At 39.8% G+C, this 25,903-nt stretch overlaps 2 protein-coding genes across 2 annotated transcripts in view; both read right to left on the bottom strand.

Annotated features, from left to right (window-relative positions):
• Positions 1-1,186: 1,186 nt before the first annotated feature.
• LOC147899087 (uncharacterized) lies at positions 1,187-2,026 on the bottom strand. Its single transcript, XM_087378212.1, has one exon. The coding sequence runs from the start codon at positions 2,024-2,026 to the stop codon at positions 1,187-1,189; it is 840 nt and encodes a 279-aa protein (XP_087234338.1).
• A 17,451-nt stretch (positions 2,027-19,477) lies between these two features.
• LOC147899086 (uncharacterized) overlaps positions 19,478-25,903 on the bottom strand; it is a 50,409-nt gene continuing 43,983 nt past the window's right edge. Inside the window, exons 5-7 of the mRNA XM_087378211.1 lie at positions 20,064-20,169; positions 19,786-19,916; positions 19,478-19,680 (exon numbers count right to left, since the gene is read on the bottom strand). Coding sequence (XP_087234337.1) covers positions 19,572-19,680; positions 19,786-19,916; positions 20,064-20,169 — 346 coding nt within the window. The 3' untranslated portion in view covers positions 19,478-19,571. The remainder of the gene's footprint in view (positions 19,681-19,785; positions 19,917-20,063; positions 20,170-25,903) is intronic.

The following is a 25,903-nucleotide window of genomic DNA, read 5'->3' as shown; positions in this document are numbered from 1 at the left end:
TCTCTTTATCCATGTTTATATATATATATATATATATATATATAATATCATATTAAGTATATCTTATACTGTACATGTAGATGCAATATATTATATTTAATAATAATGTAATATAATGTTATATAATATCTATATAATATATATGAAATAATATCAAATATACTCTCTCTCTCTCTCTCTCTCTCTCTCTCTCTCTCTCTCTCTCTCTCTCTCTCTCTCTCTCTCTCGCCTTATCCATGTTTATATATAAATATATATATATATATATACATATATATATACATATACATATATATAAATATACATATATATATATACATATACATATATATAAATATACATATATATATATACATATACATATATATAAATATACATATATATATATATACATATACATATATATATATATATATATATATATATATATATAGATACGTACATACACACGCGCACACACACACACACACACACACACACACACACACACACACATATATACGTATACATATACATATATATATGTATGTATGTATATATCATGTTAAAAATATACTATATTCTGTAAATGTAATATATTATATTTAATCATAATGTAATATAATATTATATAATATCTATATAATATATACTCTCTCTCTCTCTCTCTCTCTCTCTCTCTCTCTCTCTCTCTCTCTCTCTCTCTATCTCTCTCCCTCTCTCGCCTTATCCATGTTTATATCAACAAAGCTCCTTCGTGGAATATGGCTACAAGGGCAGAGCAGTGGAGGTAGAAGGTAGCATGTGACAGAAGTTGCGGCTGCATAGCCACTCATAGCCTCTACCTTCTTCGCTCTAGCATTCGCACCTCCCCACAAAAATCTCACCAAGCAATACGTGCTGTCATAAATTGCCATATCATTTTGCCTATCGGAGAGTATGGAGTTGCTTTCTTGGGTTGTGATGAGACATGTCCAATCTTAAGAGTGGAACATATTACCTCTTTAGCTAAGCCTAGGGTTGTGGAGCAAAATATCGCTAGGACCATAGCACACCATGGGAGGCGAGTAGAGAGTGTGGCTGCAAATACAAAATCCTGATCATCCTGAGCAAAGTGTGTATGTGAGCTAGATGCATTGTTCTCAGTATGAGCCACAAAATTACTGTTTGAGTTGCCTTGCCTCTTCTTCTCATTTGCAATGCATTTCTAACATTCTACAATGTAATGGCCTGGCTTCTTGCAGTAATTGCACCTGCCCTTTTTCACCTTAGCATCTTTGCTTGATCTGGCATTATTGGTACTATTATTTGCCCCATGTGGCTGGTTGTTTTTAGGCTTATATTTTTGAAAATTTCCCCTCTCCCCAGTGGCTAAAGCTTGCTCACTGCCATGAGAGCCATGAGAAAAATTATGAGCTCTTTCTTCTTCCTGCAATAACAAACCAATCAATTCTGCAAAAGAAACATGTGCAGCCCTGAGAGTGATGCTCAATAATGTAGCAAATGTACTATATGAAGGAACAAGACTATTAAGAGTGATAGAGACCAATCTCTTCTCTTCAATCTCCTCATCAACATTTGCAAGCTGATCTCGCAAATCTGTAATTTTTGCTACATGCTCTGTGATGGTTTGACCATCAATCATTTTCAGATCCTTAAGCTGATTGTTGAGTGCAATCACCCTGGCCATATTCTTAACATTATGCATACTTGACAACTTGTCCCAAGCATCCTTAGAATAAGTACAAGACTTAATAGTCTTCATGATGTGCCTCTTCCCTGACAAGGAAATCAAAGAAAGTGCTTGAGCATTGCGACGGTCAAACTTCTTTTGCTCCTCAAAAAGAGGATGAGATGAGCTAGCAATAGAACCTTGACTGCTAGGAGTACCAGGAGCAGTCACAGGCCTAATTTCATCTCCACTAACAATATCCCAAAGGCCTTTTCCAACCAAAATATTCCTTAGCATAAAAGACCACAAGGCATAGTTTGATCCATCCAACTTATCCACTTCAGTCAGGGTGCCAAAATTCTCAGAAAGAGACATGATTGCACTTCACAAGTAACCTGAAAATAAAATGCAAATATAGATAGCAAATCTGCCCCAAAAGTGTTGTCACAAAGCACAATTCCCTTCCGAAATCACAAGGCAAAATGGGCAATAGTATTTGCTCTGTAAGTATTCTGAACTTTTAGCCCAACAAAGGCTCGATAAGCATCAACCAAAGGTATAAAATCTGAAGCAAATGCTTGCTTAAAAAGGCATCCAATGATAGCATTCACTGTTAGCCAACCTTTGGCTCAATATGCATCCAATAACTTGCCCCCAATTCTGATTTTTGTCTGCTACGTGTAAAATATCACAAGAAAAGTGATCTCCCAGTCGAAAATAGCTTCAAGATGACTTCAGAAAGAAGTTGACCAAATTTTGGGAGCTGAATCAATCCAAAATCAGCAACAAAACTACCAGGAATGAGGTCGCCCAACCCAAATGGTCCTGCTAGAGAATCGCGAACTAAAAATAGGTTGGAAACTGATGAAAATCAGCAAGGAAATGCCAGATCTAAAGTTGTCCAAGCACAGGAAGCTCCAAGAAGCAATTCGAGCTGATGTAGGGGCTGGAAACTGATAAAATCAACAGCAAAAGTGCCCAAAATGAGGTCGCCTAGCCTAGATGGAGCTCTTGAAGATAGGCGACTAAAAAAAATGCTGTAAATTAGCAAATGGAGCTGATTTTGAGGATGTCTAGCTACGAAATACCTCGAAAACATGAAGTTTGTAGTCGCCTAGGTCTAGTAGTGACCCTAGTGAAGGCACCCAACTACAGGAGACCTCCAAAAAGCCAGGCAAAAATGAGCAGGCTGGGCTGATTTCTTCACGACAGAAGTGACTCTTTGCGAGAGAACTGAAACCCAGGAGTGGTAGAAGCATGGGAAGCAATGCGGGAGCCAAGCTCTGATACCAATTGTTGGAATTGTGGGGAGACACGAAGTGGATAAAGAACACGAGAGTCCATAAATGTTTTGCTATTGAGACATCACTGAAACAATGGATGACTTTGGTATCAAGATGCAACAACCATGAGCGCAAGCTTACTCATCTTCTTTTGTATTATATTCACTCTCAAGGTCGATGGTCCTCCCAAATAAATATGGAAATCATCTTTGATAAACGAGATATTTTTTATGAAGACTTGCCATACATAAAACCACTTACCAATAAAAATATTTTGGGCCATTCATGCCCTAGAAATAATTAAAAACTCACAATAATAAGGCACAAAAGAAACCAACTTCCTCTATGAAATGACTGGCCTTGAGGCATAATAATGCCTTTAGTCAAAGTATGAAGCTATAAAGAACGACAACCATTAAGAGGTACAAAAGAGCCCTTTAATAAGGCTAAGAGGGAGTTAAAATAGGCTGGTCAACCTCTAACTAGCATTAGAACCTTGGAAAAAACCTTTAAAAAGAGGACCTTATCTAAGGTTAATTCACTATGATGTAAAACGTTAGACTCATCAAATTTTGTGTAGGGAAGAAAACAAAGATCCACATCATCATCGCATCAAAGGAGTTTGAAAAATAAACAATGAGCAACAACCTTCCTAGAAAGACCAATAGCCATTAGAAACTCCTCCTTCGGGAAAATGATGAGCAGTAAACACTAAGGCACAAGTCAATTAATGACAAAATATTACTTGAAGAAAAGAATAGTTCCAATTTTTTTGAGGAGATACAAGGAGCACTAAGGCTAAGCAACTCCTTCAATGCATAAACTAACAAAATAGCCACTTCTTAAGGGGAAATCACAATGGAGCAATAGCAAAGAGCCACAACAAAGTAACAAAAACTAGTAGTGTCCTTCAAATTTTCACACCTCCTTTTGTGTTAGAGCTGTAGAAAAAAAAAATCCCATGACAAACGGTAGGAATGAAGACTTTCAAATGATGGTCACGCTACTATCAAAAACAGCCTCTAAACTCTTTGTGAAGAAATAATGATGTGGGACACAGCAACAACCTTTGAGTGAACCAGCAAAGGTTTGAGCCTTCTGAGTAGCACAAACACGAGCCACTTGTAACACAAAGGTAGTTACATATATTAGTGGCCTTAGATATATATAAACACAGCAAGAATCCCAATTGACACGCTTTATTAGCCACCTTTTTGTTAGAAGGTTCACTATATAAAAGCAATTCAGCCTATATATAGAACAATTGCTATCAAACTCAACCAAACCAAGTTGAATGATAGTTATGAATAAAACAAGCCACTAAAAGGATGAAGCAAAGAGACCACCAAAAAGAAATGGCGAAAGAACCAAGTGAAGAGCTGGCAAGGCAAGGTGAGTGCAACTCATGAAGAGGCTACAATTGGCAAGCATAGGAAGGTGAGAAGAATTATGGCTCTGATACCATTTTACAAAACATGTGAGAGTGCAAAGAGGGAATGCTCACAAGAGGTAGAGGGAGAGATGAAGATGGAGGACCAACAAATAGGAGCCAATCAAATGGGATGAGATTAGCTATCACCTTCATCAAGTGGAAGGCTAAGATGATCCACACATATAAAGGAGATGACCACCCACTCAGTAGTGAACCAAGTCTCTGTGATCGACATCCCAACCGTATCCAATATCCACATCCACCAATCATGTGACTATACATTTAAACCACTCCAATCACACTAATGTACAAATCTCAACAAGAGGAAAAGAACTTATGAACATATTTACATCATATGCAAGTGTTGCTTAAACAATTGAGTGTTCTAGGTTCAAAAGTGGAAGAGTATGATGCCAAGCCAAATATTTTTGCAATCTTGCCTCCTCAATATTCTAAGATTTTCACAATTTTAAGAATGGATCATAGTGCAGATTTCATGGATGTTGTTTCCATGTCATTGAGTGAAAAGAGAAGTCCAAAAGCCTTGTTTCCAAGAGAAGAACCTATACACAATAGAAGAGATAAGAGTTTTAAAAAAAATGGTTAAGTGTGGATGCAATTATTGTGGTAAGTTGGGTGTTGTGGAGTAGAATTGCTATGATAGATAGTGGGATGAGTAGGTGAGAAACTTTAAAGGAAAATCCTATCTTGTGGAAGACTGGACATGTGATGTAAATTTGTGCAGCTCAGCTAAAGAAGTGGATGAAGAATGGATGTCTTGAACTTTATGGTGAATTTATTTGTGATTGGATCTTTAGATTAGTCGTGTTTGTTTGATGCAGTTTGGCTATAGAGAGTAAATTGTTCTTAGGCACTTGTCTTGAGGTTGTTTGGTTGTACCATTTCTTTGGTAGCTAATACTATTGTTACAGTTGATTGTGCTGAGTTTTTAGTTGATTTCATTCCACAATTTTGACTTTGGGTGGAATGTAGGCAAAACAATTTTGGGGGGTGCCTTGGCTAAATCTTTGGGGAGGTCTTGTTGAATTTTTTAAGGTTGTGGGTCCTTGCTATAATTAGATGCATTTGGATAGTGGTTTAATGGACAAAGGTATGTGGCTAGAGCTATCGAATGCATGGACAACCACTTGGAAAATCTTATTTAAGCTCTAATTTCATGAGCCTTCCTTACAAAATACCTTAAAGAAATTAAAATCAAAATCCATCCATAAGCTAAAGAATGTTCATACCTTATTGTATTACAAACTAAGTGTCCTTGCATGATCTATCATGTGGAGCTTGATAACAAAGGTGTTTATCCGAGCTTGATGGAATAATAATGAGTGAATATTTTTCAAACTGTTCGAAGCCTTTTCCACCTATTCTATATGTGAAGCTAGAGATACATTTAGAACCAAGTTATGTTAGTTTACCTTTCTATGCTTGTAAAGAAAGGCATTTAAAAAAATGTAAAGCTTGGATCCTTATTGGTCACTCAAAAACACAATCTCATCGATCAGATGTTCAATAGATTCTCTATTAGAATACAATGAAAGGAGGCATGGGATGGTGATTCCCTTCTAGTAAAGTTGAGGTTTGGCTGTGTTTGGTGGTAGTACCAAAAAAAGGCCTCTAGTCCCCTCATTTGTCACCATGTAGCTAGAGGCACTTTTTGTAAAAAGTGACCTCCAAATGCAGTCGTAGCAAATGAAGGATCTAAAGAACTTTTGTATTACTAGATCTCACCATGCAGGTTGCACACTTATGGCATGTGGATCAAAAGAACTTAACAAATTTATAAGTTGTCTACATGCATGAAAACCCTAACTAGCCTTAATGCACTAAAACATAGATTTGATGCAAATATCTACTCCGCATGTAGCTAGAGGGCACTTTTTGTAAAAAAAGACCTCGAAATGCGGCCGTAGCAAATGAAGGATCTAACGGCCTTTTGTATTACTAGATTTCAGGCTTGAAAAGGTGCAACAATCCTACATGGGGAAGGACATGCACCTTGCTTCGTCAAGCAATCAATCGACAATACCCATGCATGTTGCACACTTATGGAACATGGATCAAAAGAACTTAACAAATTTATAAGTTGTCTACATGCATGAAAACCCTAATTGGCCTTAATGCACTAAGACATAAATTTGATGCAAATATCTAATACCATAGGGCCCAAGAGATTGATATGTTTGATTAGCTTTGTACTAATATGCAAGTCAAATAGATTTGGGGAAAAAAAAAAGTAGCATAACTTGTGTATTTGGTCATTCTAGGATGTGCTTTGGATTGATGAACTTTGCAGGTCAATTAAATTTGGAAAAAGTTAGCTTTTTCCTAACATGAAAGTCAATTAGATTTTAACTAATACAAAAGTCAATTATATTTGAAATTAGTCCAATTTGTGCATTTTCTAATTCTAAGATATGCTTTAGATTGATGAATTTTGCTTTCATCAAGTGGGGGGAGACAATCAACTCGGGTGAATATGTCCTCACTTGGACATTATGGACATGTCATTGTATTCCATTGGTAATTGTATCCTAATGGAATTTTAAAGGTCAAGAAGTTGAGAATGCTAAGGCAACTATTGAAGATGAAGATAATAAATTCAAATACTGATAGCGTCTTATTTTAGTGCTAGCTAGTATTAGTTTGCAATATATCACTAATAAGTAGCACTAACTAAAACACTCATTTAGCACTAACTAGTGTTGACTAGTACTAGAATTACCATGAAACGTGGGTTACAAACAAGATTCATACTAACACTAACTAGCACTAGAGCTACAATCAAAATTACCATGAAACGTGGGTTACAAACAAGATTCATACTAACACTCACTAGAACTAGAGCTACAATCAAAATTGGAGTACAAACAAGATTTACACTAACTAGCACTAGAACTACCATGAAAAGTGGATTTCAAAGGAGATTTAGATGAACTAGCATAAACTAATACTAGAACTACCACAAAAAGCTGATAACAAAGACGATTACGCTAATTTGCACCACTAATTAGTACTTAGAACTACGTCACAAACTTCTTGTAGTCTTGCCCCAATCCATTGATAACAATATGGACTAGGCTTTCTAGTTGACCTCGTCAACATGCATCTTGGATCAAATGTGATGGCAAGATTTACCCTACCATTAATCCAAAGGCATGTGTGCATTGAGGTGGCACAAGATGCCATTGATGATAGAGTGTTGATTGTGTAGAACAAATGATGTGTAAATGGCTCTCAATCAACAATGATGATAGAGTTCACTTGAGACAATGTGGTGCATCTAGATCAGAGCATGGTGTCAATGATGCCGGTCGATATGGTTAGTAGACTACAAGTATACAAAAATCAAGGGCAGGTATGACACTGAATGGTAGATGCTCAAACTCTACAAGCAGTGGTGGGTAGACTACATGAGGCAAGGGCACAGTGTGGAACATTGATGGCATTTTGATTGGTTGACACAACAAGTGAGGGCATGATGTGTGAGTTAGTGGGTAAGCGTGCGAGGACTGAGTGAAAGGTAGCATCACAGCATGATGGTAGCTTTTAATACTTGCAAGCAAAATAGTCAATGATAGATTTTTTGTAGGTAGATAAATTTCTCATGGTATGTGGCAATTGTTTGATGACATGGCAATGGTGGCAAAATATTGTCAAACAAGATATGTGTAGTTACACAAATGGCAGTGTGTGAACGCCAGTTGGCATGATAGGCACATAATGTGGTGTGATAGGGGTGCAATGATTATGGCCACTATTGGAATGGATTGATGGATGGCGATGAAGAAATTGAAGCTGCAATAAAAAGGAGAGATTTACAATTTTTTGAGCTCTTTAACTCTATTTAAAAAAAAGCTTGGCAATGGGAATGAATTTGGGTTGTGCAAGTTGGGACCCCTCCACGACACTTTATGGGGAAGCACGTGTTTGATCTTAAAAATTTTACTTCTTCCCATGTCAGTGTCAAGTTGAAGTTTCTATTTCTCTCTTAAGTGGAAGGATATGGTAGAGATCCCTTCTTTATGGGGAAGCACGTCTTTGATCTCAAAAAATTTACAACTTCCCATGTTAGTGTCAAGTTGAAGTTTCTATTTCTCTCTTAAGTGGAAGGATATGGTAGAGATCCCTTCTTTATTGGCAAGATAGATGAAATCCCATAGGGTTATCTAGTTTTGCTTAAATTTGCATTTATGCTTGATTTGTTAACAAAGGATGAATTGATTAAGGTGATTCCTATTTCATGGAGGGGATTGCCGAAGTTTGGTATGAGAAGCAAGTTGAGGAGATTAATAGATGTTGACCATTGTTGATTGCAACATTGGTGGAGCATTTTTGATAGAATGAAGATTTGACATGTGTGATGTGCAAATAGGAGCTAGGAGAGATTATGTGTTGATATGTGTATCAAGAATCTATCCTTTTAAAGAACCTTAAGGGAATGAAGGTTTTTCTTCTAGAATGGCTTTGTATGTGTTAAATAAGATGATCAATGGAGCTAGCAATGAGTTTTGGATAAAGTTGAAATGGAAGGCACCCACCACTAAATAGAGCGGGCAAGGAGTGTTGTAATTTTGATAGAGCCTTTGAAGATTAGGTGTCGAGGATTATTGCCCCTTCCCCCTATGTATTGGATGCTAGGGTAGCGCAGTTTGGTTTTGCTATGGCATATTCTCTTTCTCCTATTGCTACTTTACAACATGTATGTATCCCCCCCAACCTAGAGGGCATTGTGCAGGTGTCTTTTGCAGATTGCTTTGCATAGGTGTCAATGCATTTGGGATAGCTTTTGGCTACACATTGAGTGCAAGTCATTGCTCAGGTGTTGTGCATTTTTGAAGCCAAGTGTTGGCTGTAAGTTGATGCACTTTTGGATGCCTATTGAGGAAAAGTTTGCAATTACATTGTGAGCCATTGTTTGGCTGAGATATAGGCTGATTTTTTGGGCAGAAGCACATTGCATTTAAGCTAGTGTTTGGATGTGGTTGAGGAAAACTTTTTGGGGCATGTATCCCAGAAGGGATTGAGGTTTGAGCAAAATTTTTGGGGCAGATTTATTGCTATTTTAGAGTAGCCACTGTCAAAGAATTCCATTATAATGATTGCATAGTAGTCAGTGGTCTTTCGGTTGTCCATTTGCTGTCTATTCCTTTGATGGTACACTTGTAGTTATTCTTGAGCTTACAATCATGTCTCTAAATGAGAATTTTGGTACCATGACAGAGGCAGATAAGTTGGACAGACCCAACTATGCTTTGTGGTTGTTTACACTCAAGAATATCTTGGTTGGAAAAGGCTTATGGGACATCATGAATGGTGATGAGGCTAGACCTACTGGAGCTAGCAGGAGTGCACCTTCCACTTCTGGCACTACCACTCAATCTTCTACTACCGCTTCCACAGAGGATCAAAAGAGGTTTCATCGTAGGGATGCCCAAGCATTTAATGTGTGTCTGTGAAGACACATATTAAATCCACTATCAAGTCTTGCAAGACTTCAAAGGCAGCTTGGGATAGAGTGAAAAGTATGTGGAATGTGAAGAATGAAGCAAGAAGCATTTCCTTGCATAATAAGCACAATGAATTGTCCATGCAGGAAGGTCAAATATTTTAGCTCATACTACAAAGATTCATGACATTTAGGATGAGTTCACAGCTATTGATGAGGATATAGAAGACAAGAAATTGGTCTCTATCACCCTCAATAGTCTGGCACCCTCATATGATACGTTTGTTACTTCCTTGACCATTATGCTCAGGGCTGCTCCACTCAGTTTTGAGGAGTTAGTTGGCTTGCTCTTATAGGAAGAAGCATGGACTTCCAATTCAGCCCGTTCTTTGGTCAGAGTGAGCAAGCACTTGCCACTCATGGAAAGGGTAAATTTCCAAAAAAGACCAGCCATACTTATTAAACCAAGAAGGAGGGGAATGCAAACACAAATGCAAGGAATGCAGATAAAGGTGCAAAGGTGAAGAAAGGCAAATGCAATTATTGCAAGAAGCCTGGTCATTACATTGTAGAGTGCCAGAAAAGGATTGCCAATGAGAAAAAGATGCAAGGCACAAGTAGTAATTAAAGATCATGTGATAAGGCATCACCAAATAGTGCCAGCATAATTCGATTGCAGAGAGGAAGAACATGACTCTCATGGAGATGACACGGTGTATGCTGAAATTTAGGAGAATGTCAAAAGCATTTTGGGGTAAAGCAATTGTTACAGCCACATATATTCAGAATCACTACCCTACACTGAGGCATTTTATGGGTACAAGCCCAAGGTGAATCATTCCAGAGTCTTTGGGTCTATTGCATATGCTTTGGTACCGACTGAAAATCACTCCAAGCTTGATGCTAAAAGCATTAAATGCATCTTTGTGGGGTATAGGACTGAAATTTGAGGCTTTACGCTTTATGATCTAGCTACAAGGAAAGTAATCATAAGCAGGGATGTTTTGTTTGCATACTGAGGAGTTGCCTCCATATGATGATACACCTCTGGACATCATTCACTTTGAGAATGATGCTGATTTGGGTTCTCTAGTTGATGTTCCCTCTACCTCTCAAACTCCAACAGGGTTGCCAGATATTGAGGGTTCTTTTCCCTCAAATGCTATTCCCACTAGGACACCTAAAAATTTAGTTCCTAGATGGGCTAGGTTGACACTTGCAGGTGCTAAAGATCAGCCTATATTGTGAAGAACCAGGGCCAGCACTCAAAATGCTAAGAAGCAGGTGAAGTTTTCTCTCATGATGCAAGTGATGGAAGTTGACACTAATCCTCAATGCTTTGAGGATGCTCAGGGCAATCCGCACGGCAAAAAGCCATGGAAGCTGAGATTAGATCCATTCAAAAGAATGCCACATGGGGCTTGGTTGATGCACCCATTGGCAAGAATGTGGTTGGCACCAAATGGATCTACAAAATAAAGTATCATGCAGATGGTACCGTTGAGAAGTACAAAGCCCGTTTAGTTCCCAAGGGGTATGCACAAGAAGATGGGATAGATTATGAGGAGACTTTTGCTCCGATGGCCAAGATGACTACCATTTGCTCTGTCATCTCTCAATCTGCGTTTTATGGTTGGTCTGTGTACCACAGATGGATGTCAAGACTACCTTCCTCAATGGGGATCTCAAGGAGGAGGTCTATGTGCATCAGCACCATTGTTTTGTTGTTCAGGGATAAGAACACAAGATATGAAAGCTTAAAAAAGCCTTGTATGGGTTGAAGCAAGTGCCTCATGCATGGTATCATAAGATACATAAGTCCTTGTTGTCCCAAGGCTTTGTCAACACTAATACAAATCCTTGTAAGGGCTGAAGCAAGTGCCTCATGCATGGTATCATAAGATACATCGGTTCTTGTTGTCTTGGGACTTTGTCAACACTCATATAGAGCCAAATTTATATGTTTTGCAACAAAAATCCGATTTGTTCATGCTTGTCCTTTATATCAATGACATCATAGTCACTAGTAGTAATTTGAAGCAAATTGTAGCAGTGCAATCCATCTTGAGTCGGACTTTTGACATGATAGATTTGGGCCTCTTACATGACTATCATAGACAAAATACTCGAAGGGGTTGTTGGAGAAATCTAAGATGGAGAACTGTAAGCCTGTGGCCACTCCATTGGAAAAGGGAATCAAGTTGAGTAAGCATGATACAACTAAAAAGTTTGATGGCACATTGTACATGCAATTGGTGGGCAGTTTGATCTACTTATGCTCCACACAGCCAGACATTGCCTATGCCACATGGCTTCTTTTCCAGTTCATGCATTGTCCCATAGTCACACATTGGAATGCAATGAAGAGGATTCTCAGATATGTACATGGTACACTTTCCTATGGGCTGCATTATGCATCAGATGGTGACATTTCTTTGAGTGGCTTCACCGACTCAGATTGGTCCAGAGACATTGATGATCGCAGGTCCACTTCCGGCTATTGCTTCTAATTATGCTCAGTGTGCATCTCATGGCTCAGTAAGAAGCAAGACCACGTGTCTCTCTCCTCTAATGAAGTAGAATACAAAGTTGAAAATTGAGCCACTATGGAATGTATGTGGTTAAGGAAGCTTCTACATGACTTGCATCATGCACAGGATGGTGACACAACCTTTGATCTTCTATGACAGCCAGAGTTGGATTGCTATTGGAAACAATCCTGTATTTCATGCTCGCATCAAACACATACAAAATCCTATCATTATGTGCAGGATTGTATCGCAGGTGGCTTCATTGATCTCACATATTGTTCCACTGAGGATAATGCGGTAGAATAGTCACTAAAATCCTGTCAGCGCCTCTCTTCACATGACATCGGCATGGCGTGGGGATATGAGACATTCAAACAATGTCAAGGGGGGTTGTAAAATGACATTGTTTTCTTTTGTACTCCCGTAGGTTGCTATATCCACATGTGGATGAATTTGTGCGACCATGGTACTTTAGGTACTGTAGGTGCTTCTGAGATCATTCAAGAGCATTTCAGCCACATCATTGAGGGGGGATTTATAGAGATATATACAATGATATGGTGGTGTAGAATAGACTAGGAACTTAGTCTATTCTAGAGTTTTTGTGTGCTCTAGTACTTGGACTATATATACCAAGTACTTGTACTTCATTTGGTTGAACATTTCAGTTGGAGTTCACTTGCGTTCACTGCTTGTTCTCTTGTGTTCACAACTCCTCTCCATTCTTGTTCTTCCTGCAATGTGTACTAGACTTATCCCCATTCATAGCATACTTATGTTAAGGCATTAAAAACTTCAATGGAATTCATAAAAAGTCAAGCTTAGCACAAAAGGCAATATTTCTTGGGATTTGGTTTCATTGGTTTTGAGGTTTGAATTCAAGGGATTCAAGACTTGGATTCAAGGAGCAGATCCAAAGTAATGGCCAGGATAATATATACCTAGAACCTCAAAATAACTCATTCTATTCCGGGGTATTGATTTAGGTGTATCGCTCAAGTATGTGATCACCCAAATGGGATCTATCGCTCATTAAGTTTTGAATTTCTATAATGATGACATTATTACTGAAGCTTGCGTCATTTAGGTCTATTCTTATTAATGAATGTTCTTGTTTCTAGTGAAACTATGTAGCTCTTTCCCTATTATAATATGAATCTAGTAGTTGGCACTTTAGTTGGAAAATACCATCCATAACAATTCATCAATGCTCTTACAAAAAAAATTTCCCACTTAGTTGAGAAATCCTTATCCTTGAAAAATTCTTTGACAATTCTGTACTTCAATTCAAAAGAACTTTATTCATGCCTCCATAAAATAAGCTCATGTGACTACCATGTCGAAATTTATATAATTGAAGTTGCTTCAATAGTACCATGATCTTAAGTCCCCATTACTCTATGCAGATCCCAAGATTGATATAGTTGGATCCTTAACTCACTCATCCTAAACTTGGTCCACGGATCTTTTGCTTGATGGTCGCTTAAATTTCCTATAGTTTGTTTCCTTCTCTCCTTCCTTGCCATCATTTTCACATAATCCTTCAAAAAATTCCCGATCAAGCATTTCTAATATAGTGTTTATTTTTCACTATAACATCTAATAGAACCAAAACTTGGTCACACATAGCTTGACTCTTTTCTTGTATATCGGGAATATGGTTATTCATGGTCTCTAATATCCATACTTTTGGAGTAATCTTTGTCATTCCATCTATCCATATTTCGTTTTGCTATCTTTTCTACCATAGTTCATTGACTAAAACTTTTGAAACCAACATAAAAGGAAAAATGAAGGTAGAAATGAACACCATGTTCGCATGTAATCCAAAATTAAGGCTATCTATCCCCATTCTTACGAATATTGAAAACATCATTGTAGTAAACATATTCTCTAGAAAAACTAGGATGGACCATCTTTAAAAAGGCCTTAACTCATATTCCAAACACTTATTGCCTCTAGTACAATGCACAATAAATTTTTTAAAGATATTACTTTCTCTATTCACAAGGTATCAGGTTCATATCTGACCACATATCCAAAGATTGTTGAACGTGAGCCAACTCACTTGCTACAATCCCAACAAATACACAAGTTAGCACTTGCTATATTTATTTGGGGAAGACAAACTTCAATGCCAGTGCATAATTATTATTCCATTTAATATTTAAATACATTCTTCTTGATGCACTCTATTTACCAATGTCACTATTATAATCCTATCTCTTCCTTCTTTTTGCTATAATAACCATCTGGTTTGTTCTTCTTGTTACCAATATGGATCTTCTTGGTTTCCATTTTGGTTTGGGCTTTGGAAATTTATGCATTGGGTATATTGAGCATCATGATGTCATCCATATATCTATAAGAATTCTTTTACAATGCCACTATTGTAGTGCCATTACTCTTTCCAATTCGCTTATGAATTGGAGCTCATGTACTATATCAATGAATAAGAAAACCAAACTTATTTGACTTTTGACTTTTTCCACTTGCCAACTTTTGGCCAACTACTTGATTGACTTTTGTCATGATAAGGGGTTGAATCTTGTCATGTATTCCCCCCTTTCCATTTGGAGAAAGGGAAAAAACTTTGGTGGTGCATCATGATGCCATACCACCTTTTAAAATGATGTATAGTAATAATGTGTGCATGCACATGTGTGTGTGCACACATGCACATGCGTGCCCTTTTCCAAAAACCGCCTTCTACTCTCACAAAATTACTTTGATGAGATACAGGGGTGCTTCTCCTTACAGATGTGTATGCAAAAGCATGTGCGTGTTTGGTGATGTGTGTGTGTGGTTTTTTTTTTTTGGGGGGGGGAGGGGGGCGCACACACACATAATTTTTGGTTGTACTAGTTGTTCCTCACTGTAGTATAATTTTTTTCAGCTTCCTCTAGCTTACAAGTAGTAGCTATCTCTCTTTGGGGTTGGGCCTATTCGCTTGGTCTCATCCTCATGGGAAGCTTAGAGATGGTTTGGTTTGAAGGATCCTATGTAAAGAGTGAGGTTTCATTGCTCCATGCAATTTCTAGAAGTCTGGTTGGCTCGGACAGGTGATGGGTAGAAGGAACCAGTGCATGGCGTCCACATGGAGAAGGTTCTCAAGGTGGTTTAGTTCATGGGCATGGCAGTGTGGTGCTGCCCAATCTGTTTGCTCACTTGGACATGGCCTTGTCAATTCACTGTTTGGTTGCAATATCTGTGAGCCGCGACCTTCGTTGGGCTTTTTGTTGTTGTAAAGATCCATGAGAGTCGTCTGTTCTTCTCTCTTGCTCTAGTCAGTTACCTGGAGCTGCTGCTGGTAGATCAAGGTTGCCTTGCTGTCTCTATGGTCCATAGGTTTAATTGATGCTTTGTTACCAAGAACAAACCTGGCAGGAGCGAGCTGATGGCTTGTGTCAAGTCCTGTCAGTGTTGCAACGCACGTTCATGCAATGTCAACTAAATTTTCAGTCGATCTTATTCCGATACAAACTGGCTTGAATTGTTTGATTAGCGTGATTTGAGAGAGATCCCTGTCTTGCATGTGTGAAATCTAAGTGTGCATAAGGCAATACAATTCAACAGGTGATTGAAGGAATTCTGAAAAGGTACATCCAAGCGGAAGAAGGACAAGTGGATGGGAGGTTCTTTGCTACAATTCAACAGTCGGAAATTTGCTTCATGGCAACTCAGTACCCGCCTATATCTCATGTAGAAAGGTTTGTGGGGAGTAGTCGAAGGAACAGAGAAGAAGCACAAAAGTTCTGGTAATGAAGCTAACAAAATTCTTGCTTGGGAGCACAAGAATGAAAAGGTAGTTGGCATTCTGGGAAGAGCCTTAGGCATCATGTAGATGTATCAAAATCTGCAGCACACAATTGGACACTACTCGAATCATTGCTTGGAACGAAGATGAACTCGAAAGCACTCTTAAAGCAAGTATTTCGTATGGGAGAGATTGAAGGAATTGGTACCTGTTTGAATCACATGCAAGGATCGAAGCAAGAATTATTCAAATTTCATATGGGAGAGATTGAAGGCGTTGGTACCTGTATGAATCACATGCAAGCTATCCTGAGGCAACCGACAACACTAGGATCGAAGGTTGACGATGAAGACTCAAAAGCAATTCTTCTTTCTGCTTTATCCCAGGGGTATCTCGATTTGGTTCAGATCCTAAGAATGAACTCAGAGAATCTTGATTTTGTGGAATTGGTTGCCTTTTTGATGAGTGAGGAGAGGCGCATGGAGTCGAGCTTGCTTGTCAGTGAACCCACCTATGTGATCAATGAAAAGAGGAAGGTAGTTGGAGATCCAAAGAAAGATACACGTAGGTGTCACTATTGTGGAAAAGAGGGCCATATAGAACATTTCTGTACGTGACAGAAACGTGAGCAGCTTGAGAACTCCAAAGAAAAGGCGTGTACGCTTGATGAATCTTCGAACGAAGTTGCAGGTCTTGTGGAGACACATTGATGATCACTGGGTGTATTGAATTTTGAACAAAATTTCAAAATTGCTCAGGCTCTTAGTGAGCGTACGGTTTAGGTGGTCTCCGCCCTTTGTGGGTAGATCACATTTCAATTTGTTCAAGATGTTTATGCTCGTCTTCATTTATGGTTATCGTTTCTTTGTTTCATCATTATCTATTGTATACTTCCCATTCGGTTGTAGTAGGGGGGATTGTTGGGCCTATGCGCTTCGTCTCATCCTCAAGGGAAGTTTAGAGATGGTTTGGTTTGAAGGATCCTACGTGGAGAGTGAGCTTTCAATGGTCCATGCAATTTCTTGAAGTATGGTTGGCTGGAACACGTGATGGGCAGAAGGAACAGCTGCATGGCGCCCACATGGAGATGGTTCTCAAGGCGGTTTAGTTCGTGGGCATGGCGGTGTGGTGCTAGCCAATCTGTTTCTCGCTTGGACGTGGCCTCGTCAGTCTATTGTCTAGTTGCTATATCTATGAGCCACGACCTCAGTTGGACTCTCTTTGTCGTTGTAAAGATCCATGAGAGTCGTCTATTGTTCTTTCTGGCTCTGGTCGGTTACCTCACGCAGCTGCTGGTAGATTAAGGTAGTCGTGCTGTCTGTAGGGTCCTTAGGTTTAATTGATACTTCTTTTCCAGTAACAAACCTGGTAGGGTGAGCTGATGTCTTGTTTCAAGTCCTGTCACAGTCATGCAATATCAACTAAATTTTCAATCGATCTCATTCTGATACAAATTGGCTTGAATTTTTTGCTACAAACTAGCTTGAATTGTTTATCGTGATTTGAGAGAGATCCCTACCTTGCCTGTTTGAAATGTAAGTCTGTATAAGCCAACACAAAATCCAACATTTGGGACAGTATGAATGTACAATCTTCTTAATGAAAGGTTCTTTTGCAAAAAAAATGTGTCTCTGTGTGTCTGTGTGTGTGTGCACTAGTGCACATGCAGGTGCATTCTCACACAGATAAATCTGTATCTAAAGATACAACTGTCACTAGCTATTTAGACCCTTGGGACTCTTTTCACTCTACATGTCCGATATTCATGAACACACTTAACTTAGTTTGATTTGACTTTTACACTCACAAGTTGAGCTATGTCCATATAGACACACGACAAGCAATGATACTTGCAAATGTAAATCATTTGTTTCTAAACTTTAAACAATCAAACTGTTGGGGTTTCAAATGTTTCCTCAAAAGTTTGAAACATGGCCCATCCACTTAACCTCCTGCCAACAAAAGCCTGGTGTAGAGTCTGCAAAAGTGGAATTTACAGAACAGTCCACAAACTCAATCAAATTCTTACTACAGTGGTCAGTCTATGGATAGGATATGCTCCAGTACAATCATCAATGATCAAAATTCATGACCAATCATCAATGTACATGCCACAAAATGTATGATTGTATCACCCATCGTGTAATTCCTAATATCTAATATGTACAATGAACATTGATGATTCTAGTCTCCACTTTTCCCATTGATAGATCACAGCACAGGAGTTGAAATTTTGATGCTTCAAGGCTGATGCATGCACATGCCAAAAAAAGGCACTGGCAATGTTTGGATGCCCAAGATCAGATGCCTCTGATACGTGTTTTAACATTTAATTATTTATCTAACACATTTGTCTCCAAATATGACATTGTACATAGAGCTTTCATTGGTCTGATGTGTTGGAAATTAGGTTCTAGATTGAATTGCTGTGGCTTGTCCACCAGTTCAGCCTACATTCTTTATTCTCCTTATCCAAAGGAATAATGAAATTGCTGCATTCTATTTGCTTTGGGCAAGTTTCCCATTGATGATTTCAGGCAAGGAAAATTAGTTTTCCTCTGCTTTCTATTTTTACACCCTCTCTGAGTGTGAGTTTACGATACATCCTGTAGTCTCTCACAGTTGCACCATGTCATTACCTGAGTAAGTAGCTCAGAGTTATAAGGTGAAGATGCTTTTAGTATGCCCATGTAAAGCACTAAAATCCTGCAAGGCAGACAATGGCTATTGAAGTACAGGCAGCTCGTATGTCCCATCCTATCCACAACTATCAAACCTCTTGTGCATGTCCCAAGAAATCGATCAAATCTTACTGTTCATGGAGCACCTCCCTACTTAAGGTACAGTGAGCTCTGGTTAATTTGTAGGACGGCACTTCACCTCTGGATTCTCACAAAGACCATTCGGTGTCTCGTTTATCTGGAGGCTAGCATTTCTCCTCTGCATTTTCTTAAAAAATGTAATCAAGAATCTGTATAAGATTCTCAGAAAATCTTACCTTCACAATTTACCACAGAAAAATATTTAGTCAGTATCACCTTGCCATTGCTAGATTAATTATTTAAAAACTCCCTGAGCAATTATAGATTGTTAACATATTTGGAATCGATTGACGATTAGATATTGCTTATCCACATATCACTCTGAGAAGCTTTTTGCTCTCTCTGCTTAACTGGCCTTTGCGAAATTCATGGCTGAAGTTATCAGTTTGAATATCGCACACCATGTCCATTAGGGGAACAATGCATTCATTGACATTGGTTGAGCTGAAAGATTAAAAGTGCATAAGCCGATGTACATGAGTTAGGAACGACTCACCAAGTTCAGAGGCATAGCCTTCCACTTGCAGTAAAGCCTTTCTATAGTGTCCCAGATTTATTTTTCCTTACGTTCATATCTGATTTGGGAACTGCAAGGAGCGTTTCTCTGTTTTCTGCATATCATCTAGAAGTATCAACTTTTTGTATTTTCCAGATCTTTGCACAGAGCATCAGCCTTGCCATGTTTGACACAGGCTAAAGCTTTGGTCAGTGTTTTAACCATTTGTGTAGTAGGTGCATATCTGTACACATGCATGAATGATGCTATCAATAAGAAGAGCATATGATAGTTACAGAAGAATCGCAGAAAAACCGAGACAAACTAAGGACAATCTACTCATACTTACCCTTCGGATATCATCTGCTTATACACATCCAGATAGTTCTGCCATTGCTCCAAATTTCCCAAACATGCCAAAATGGAATAGTATATCTGTAATGAGGGCTTGAACTTCTCATTTTGGAACCAAGTTAGAATCTGCATAAGCAGAGAGAACAGTTGAGCATAATGAAAATGTATAGGATCAATAGCTGCCTGTTATAAATTGGGAGAAAAGAAAGCATATTGCATTGAAGAAAATTATTAAATTTGTCACAGTTTTCAAAATATGATATTCACACCAACCTCAACACATTTCCTCCATTTTCCAGCTCTTGCAAACGAACTGATCAGCATGTTGTAAATCTGCAAATTTGGCTCTATGCCCTGATCTCTAACTTTATAAAACACCAACAGAAGAAACATGGACGCAACAAAAGTGCGCTTTAGTTATTTACAGAGAAGCTTATACCTAGATGAATCCAAGAACATTCCCAAACTCATCCTCTAAAAACACAACATAGTGCAGTTTCAATCTCATGATAGTCACTCACAAGGTTGAAAACCATAAACTCCATCATGCATAGCAGGGTCTAGCTACTATGACATCCCCACTGACGTCATTAGCGCCCAACAGTGGGTGTAGACCATAGTATAAAAATATGCTCTCATACATACAAATCCACACACCCACACATACTTGAGCATCCATTTATACAAAGTCTTCGTACTGAGTTTCTGTCGGCACTCCGGAGGTGAAGGGCAGACTCAGCCATGATGAAGGCTAGCACTAAAGGAGAAGGCTAATCAAAAGGTAGTCCAAAATCTCTTCATTCAAGCTACAACTGCTTGTGAAGTCTAAACATTTTCATTTTAGTCTCTCCCCAACGAGCAAAATCTAGCTGATAGGGCAACGCACCATTTAAGATAGAAAGAATTATCACAATACCAGCAGGCCGCAACTTGGACGAAAACTTCACAAGGTGAAATTTGCATGTCCGCTAATACGGCAGAAGCATGTACCTAGATGAATCCAAGAACATTCCCAAACTCATCCTCTAAAAACACCACATAGTGCAGTTTCAATCTCATGATAGTCACTCACAAGGTTGAAAACCATAAACTCCATCATGCATAGTAGGGACTAGCTACTATGACATCCCCACTAACGTCATCAGCACCCAACAGTGGGTGTAGACCATAGTAAAAAAATATGCTCTCACACATACAAATCCACACACCCACACATACTTGAGCATCCATTTATACAAAGTCTTCGTACTGAGTTTCTCTCCGGAGGTGAACGGCAGACTCAGCCATGATGAAGGCTAGCACTAAAGGAGAAGGCTAATCAAAAGATAGTCCAAAATCTCTTCATTCAAGCTACAATTGCTTGTGAAGTCTAAACATTTTCATTTTAGTCTCTCCCCAACGAGCAAAATCTAGCTGATAGGGCAACGCACCATTTAAGATAGAAAGAATTATCACAATACCAGCAGGCCGCAACTTTTCAGATAAATACAATAGTGTCTTTTTTCAAAAGCATCAATTACAAATTATACATTATATACATACCTTATTCACCAAGCATAACCATTCTTTTGGAAATACCATCATCTGTGACGTTTCAAAAACACCTTCCAGCACATACATAGATTACACACACTTTTTTAGTGAAAGCTTTGATTGATTATATTACAAGAATAGTCACCTCAGAAAAGAGGCGCTAGAAAATACATCAATTGAAGATCTCAATATAAGACAAATATACATCTGGCGAGTCTGCAAGCAATCAAAGAAAGATTGCTGTAGAGAACGCTTGAAGAAAGCAAACAAAGAAAAATTGGGATCACTAAAGACTTTACGATTGCAGTCTGTCCGTAAAGTCCAAAGCACATTTACGCTGAAACGCGTTTCAGAGCCCAGCCAGGCTTGAAAGGCCGTTTCAGAGAAGCCCCGTTTCCTGAAACACGTTTCAGAGTCTGAAACGTTTCAGAGTCTGAAACGTTTCAGGACCCTGAAACGGTTGGCTGAAACGTTTCAGCCTGTTTGAAATGCGTTTCAGAGCCCTGAAACGTGCTGTTTCAGACAACACAGGCTGCTAGGTCTCCAAAATCACGCGATATCCGCCGCCAGCCCCGTTTTTTGTCTTTTTGCTTTCGATTTTGGCCTCCAGGCTCCTTCCACTCCTTTAGCCTCATACTCTCTCCATCCTCAAGGTTTTCTAGCCCTCCTTCAGCCCCATTCACTCCTCTCCTCTGCTTTCTCTCCTACAGCCTGCTTCAGCCCTCCATCATCATCTACTCCCCTCCCTTGCTGACGTGGCGTTTCCCCGTTTCAGCCCTCCCAGAAATCCCGAAACGTTTCCGTTTTCGTTTCCGTTCCCCGTTTCCCTGTTTCCGTTTTCCCTAACTATGGTCCAAAGTGCCCAATAGCAAGCCCAAACAAAGAAAAGATGAAACTCTGATCGCTGTGGATGAAAACCAAAGAGCCAGAAAAATTTCCCGAAGAGAACAGTTGGGAATCTTGCTCGTAGCCTCTGTCGAAGAGAATCCAAAAACTGCCGAGAAGACGGACAATGCCAGAATAAATGAGAGGCAGTCTCCTGAGAAATCAGACACCGATGACATAAAGCAGGAGCAATGTGCCTACGGACCAGCAACTGTCCAAATGGAAAAATTCCCAGAAGTACTCGCCACAAAAAAACTTGTTGCTGAAGTGGAACCTTGTATGCCCAAAGTTGCCGTAGTCTTTTCCTCCACCACTTAGCTAGCCTATGCATTTGCCAAAGAGAATTACCCCTTTCTGAAACCCAGGGTTGAGGCAAAAGGATTTTGTATAATGCAGGCACAGTAATCTGAGATAGCCTCAAAGGACGACAAGAGGACCCAAGTGAAGTCAATGTCCAATCCTCTAATCGATCCAGGAGTTCCAAAGGGGGAATTGGAACCAAAGGCGAAAGCATACAAAGTGATTTGCTGCCATAAAATACGATAATGAGAACCCAAACCATACTGTGTGGCTGCCAGAGAAAAGGGAAGCATAGAGCAATAACATCAGCAACAGTATTGATCCCTTTAAAAGAAATAAAGTAAAAGCGGCAAGGTTCCTGTAAAGCAAGCAGAGGCTAAAAAACTTTGGACCAGTGAATGCTTTCAGCCTGCATAGAATTACCCATCAGAGACTGTTGACCATGCCATTCCAGGTGAGACAGAATATGCTTCCAGTCAAGAAGCAAGTTGGAGACCATAGGGCAGCCATGCAAAGTGCCATCAATGCACCCAAAAAGAAATCCCACTGAGTGGATTGCCAATGACCAAAAGCAGGAGTGATGATATGTGTGACGAGAGATTGAATCATGAGAGCCCAGGACTGATCACCTTTCAAAAATTGCAGCAACATTTGAGCTTAGCATGCATAACAGTCTCCCGTGTGGCTCACATAAATGATTTACCATAATCCCAGATCACAGCTTGCATTCAAGCAACAAAAGCCTGCCATGCATAATCCATATCAAAAAGCATCTTAGAAGAGAGAGACTGAATGGCATCATAAACCATAGCTTTAAAATCAGCATGTTCCAGAGAGCTGTTATTCACCAACAAAAGCCTTCTGCAAGGCAATCTGTCATTAGGAAAGTCATGCATGGAGAGCCTCAACCAAAGAGGGAATACGTGAAGGCATGATCAACCCAAAGTCGACAAGTAAGGGCCTCACAATGCTGCGGATCAACCTGATACCATCTATCCAGGCGTGCCTGATAGGAAGATTGAGCATTGTGTTGAAAGGTATAGCCCGAGAGTGTGGGCTCTAATTCCTTCCAGAGATCCACCAAATGCAGCTGAACCAAAAAATCATACCATGCCTGCGGCCCAAAGTATTATCTCCCGATTACGGAGCATTGTTGAAATCACCACATATAAATACATAGTGTCTCCACAGATGATTATGCATGGCATCCCAGATCAACGCTCGACCATTGGAAGATTGAGGGGCATAAACCGCTGCAAATTCAACTATTTCTCCTTAAACCAAGCATTCCATAATAATCCATCTACCATGGCGATCATTGAGAGCCACAACAGGCTGAAGATCATGCCTCACCAAAAAAGCCACTCCAGAGAAAGAGTGCTCTCCAGCATAGAAAATATCATAACCAACAAAATGTCCTGTGTGATCAGCATACATATGCTGATTATGTTCCTACAAAGCCACTATGTCTGCCTGCAATTGTCTGATATACATCCACCTATACATTGAGTGTAACGCATTTGATGTGGTCAAGCATATTTACAGATATAGGACAAGTATGCACTGCAAACAAAACAAACTGACTATGTCTGTATCTCCATCTCAAGATCAGGGCCTCTGCCTTGAGAAGAAGAATCAGCTTGAGGAGAAGACAAGAGAGCAGCAACTTCCTCTTCTGGAAAGAGGGTACGATTTGAGGTGACTGTTGCCCAAGTCAAACCAATTCCAGAATTTTCAGCGGGGGTTTTGCCCTATGAGGATGCACTATTCCAAGTCTTAGATGGTAAAGGTCTCCTAGGAGAGAGAGCTTTTAGAGCAATTTGCCATGCTTCATCCAAATTTTTGCCTTTCACTTGAGGCTGAGATGTGGAAGGCATAGAAAGAGGAGCAGGAGCATTCGAGGCAGCCGGGGCTTTGCCTTTATCTTGGACAGCAAAAAACTGTTTGACCCCTTTTTTTTCATCATAGAAGAGGCATTTGAATTCTTACTTGGAGGCGGGACTGTTTCCGCTTGCACTGGTAGTTTGGGAGCTCGAGAAGGGCAATGTGAAGCCATATGCCCAAATTGCTTGCATTCAAAGCAAGCTCTTGCAAACAACCCCCATTTCAGCTTGTAAAAAGCGCTACCCATGGAAACATTATTGATAGTAACCGAATAAGAAGCCGGGGTGGGATTATCTGTGCCCCACAAAATGCAAAAGCGATTCGAATTCCCGTTTGGTCTCGGTGGGCATACCACCTTGCCAAGAGAAGCTGCAATTTTTGGCAATAGAGACACCATGCACTGAGGAAAATCCACAACCTCTACCCATACAAGACAGCGGTGTTGAATCAATGCTTGATAATCCCTGGTAGGAGACCAGGGCAAGACATGGAACATCTGCTGGCCATAGAAGAGCAGAGAGTGCTCCAGCAAAACCTGTCTGTGCTCTTCATCAGCCATGGTGATCTCAAAAAAACCTCTCGCTGCATAGTGGACTTTTTGACATAACACCAGTCAACCAATTGCACACATCCGCAGCAGCAGGCATACGTCCAAGAAATAAAATAATAATGGCATGCTTAGCATATTCCTTGACAGGATCAAAGACGTTGTCCACTTCAACCATGATACCTGTAGTGGGAAGTGGATCTTTCCAGGCCTTGCGGGTATCCTCAAAACCTTCATGCATCACTTCGTAAACGAGCTGAGCCTCTGCAGAGGCATAAAGGGGGTCATCCTAACCCATCACCTGCTTTTGTTTTTAATTCGGAACAGACCTGTCCTTTTGAAAAGTCTTCTCATAGGGACAATCTGCCATTGTATCTGAAGGAGTGGAACTGAAAAAAAAAGGGGCAAAGGAGAAGATGGAAAAAAGCTGCACAAGAGAAAAACTTTGGCAAAGGCTAGAAAGGAGGTTACACCAGGCTAACCGGAAGGGGAAAAGGAAAACAAAGAAAGAGGAGAAGAGGAGGGATCAACAGGGAGCAGCAACAGCACATGAGGGAACACCACCTAGCCTGCACAGGAAAAAACAACAGCTTGTACGGAGCCCCAAAACTGTACAGATGCCAACCAACGCTTGTACGGACTGGCAGATGTACGGTCCTGCAGGAATGTACGAAAGTGCAAAGAGGGACTGAATTGACAGAAGCGTAAAGCAGACCCAACCGTGGGCACACAAAATTGTACGGGATGCAAACAGGAGCCTGTACGAAACAACGACCTGCAGGGAAGGCCACGAAGGCTGTACAGGATGCAGCAAGAAGACCGTACGGGCACCATACAAAAGCTGACAGCAAAGGACAAGGACTGGAAGATGATCCAGAGGCTGGCTGAACGATGGGAGCTCTCCTCTCTTACCCTACACACACACACACACACACATCATACTCTCTCTCTCTCTCTCTTTTGG

This window comes from Dipteris shenzhenensis, chromosome 8, assembly GCF_047967505.1.
Source record: "Dipteris shenzhenensis isolate YYH24624 ecotype China chromosome 8, Dip_SZ_1.0, whole genome shotgun sequence".
NCBI lineage: Eukaryota > Viridiplantae > Streptophyta > Polypodiopsida > Gleicheniales > Dipteridaceae > Dipteris > Dipteris shenzhenensis.
The sequence above is the reverse complement of the archived record's forward strand: the minus strand, read 5'-3'. Positions and strand labels throughout refer to the sequence as shown.

Bases quoted from the DNA above. Each gene is read 5' to 3' on its own strand.
- LOC147899087 (XM_087378212.1), bottom strand. From the start codon at position 2,026: ATGTCTCTTTCTGAGAATTTTGGCACCCTGACTGAAGTGGATAAGTTG.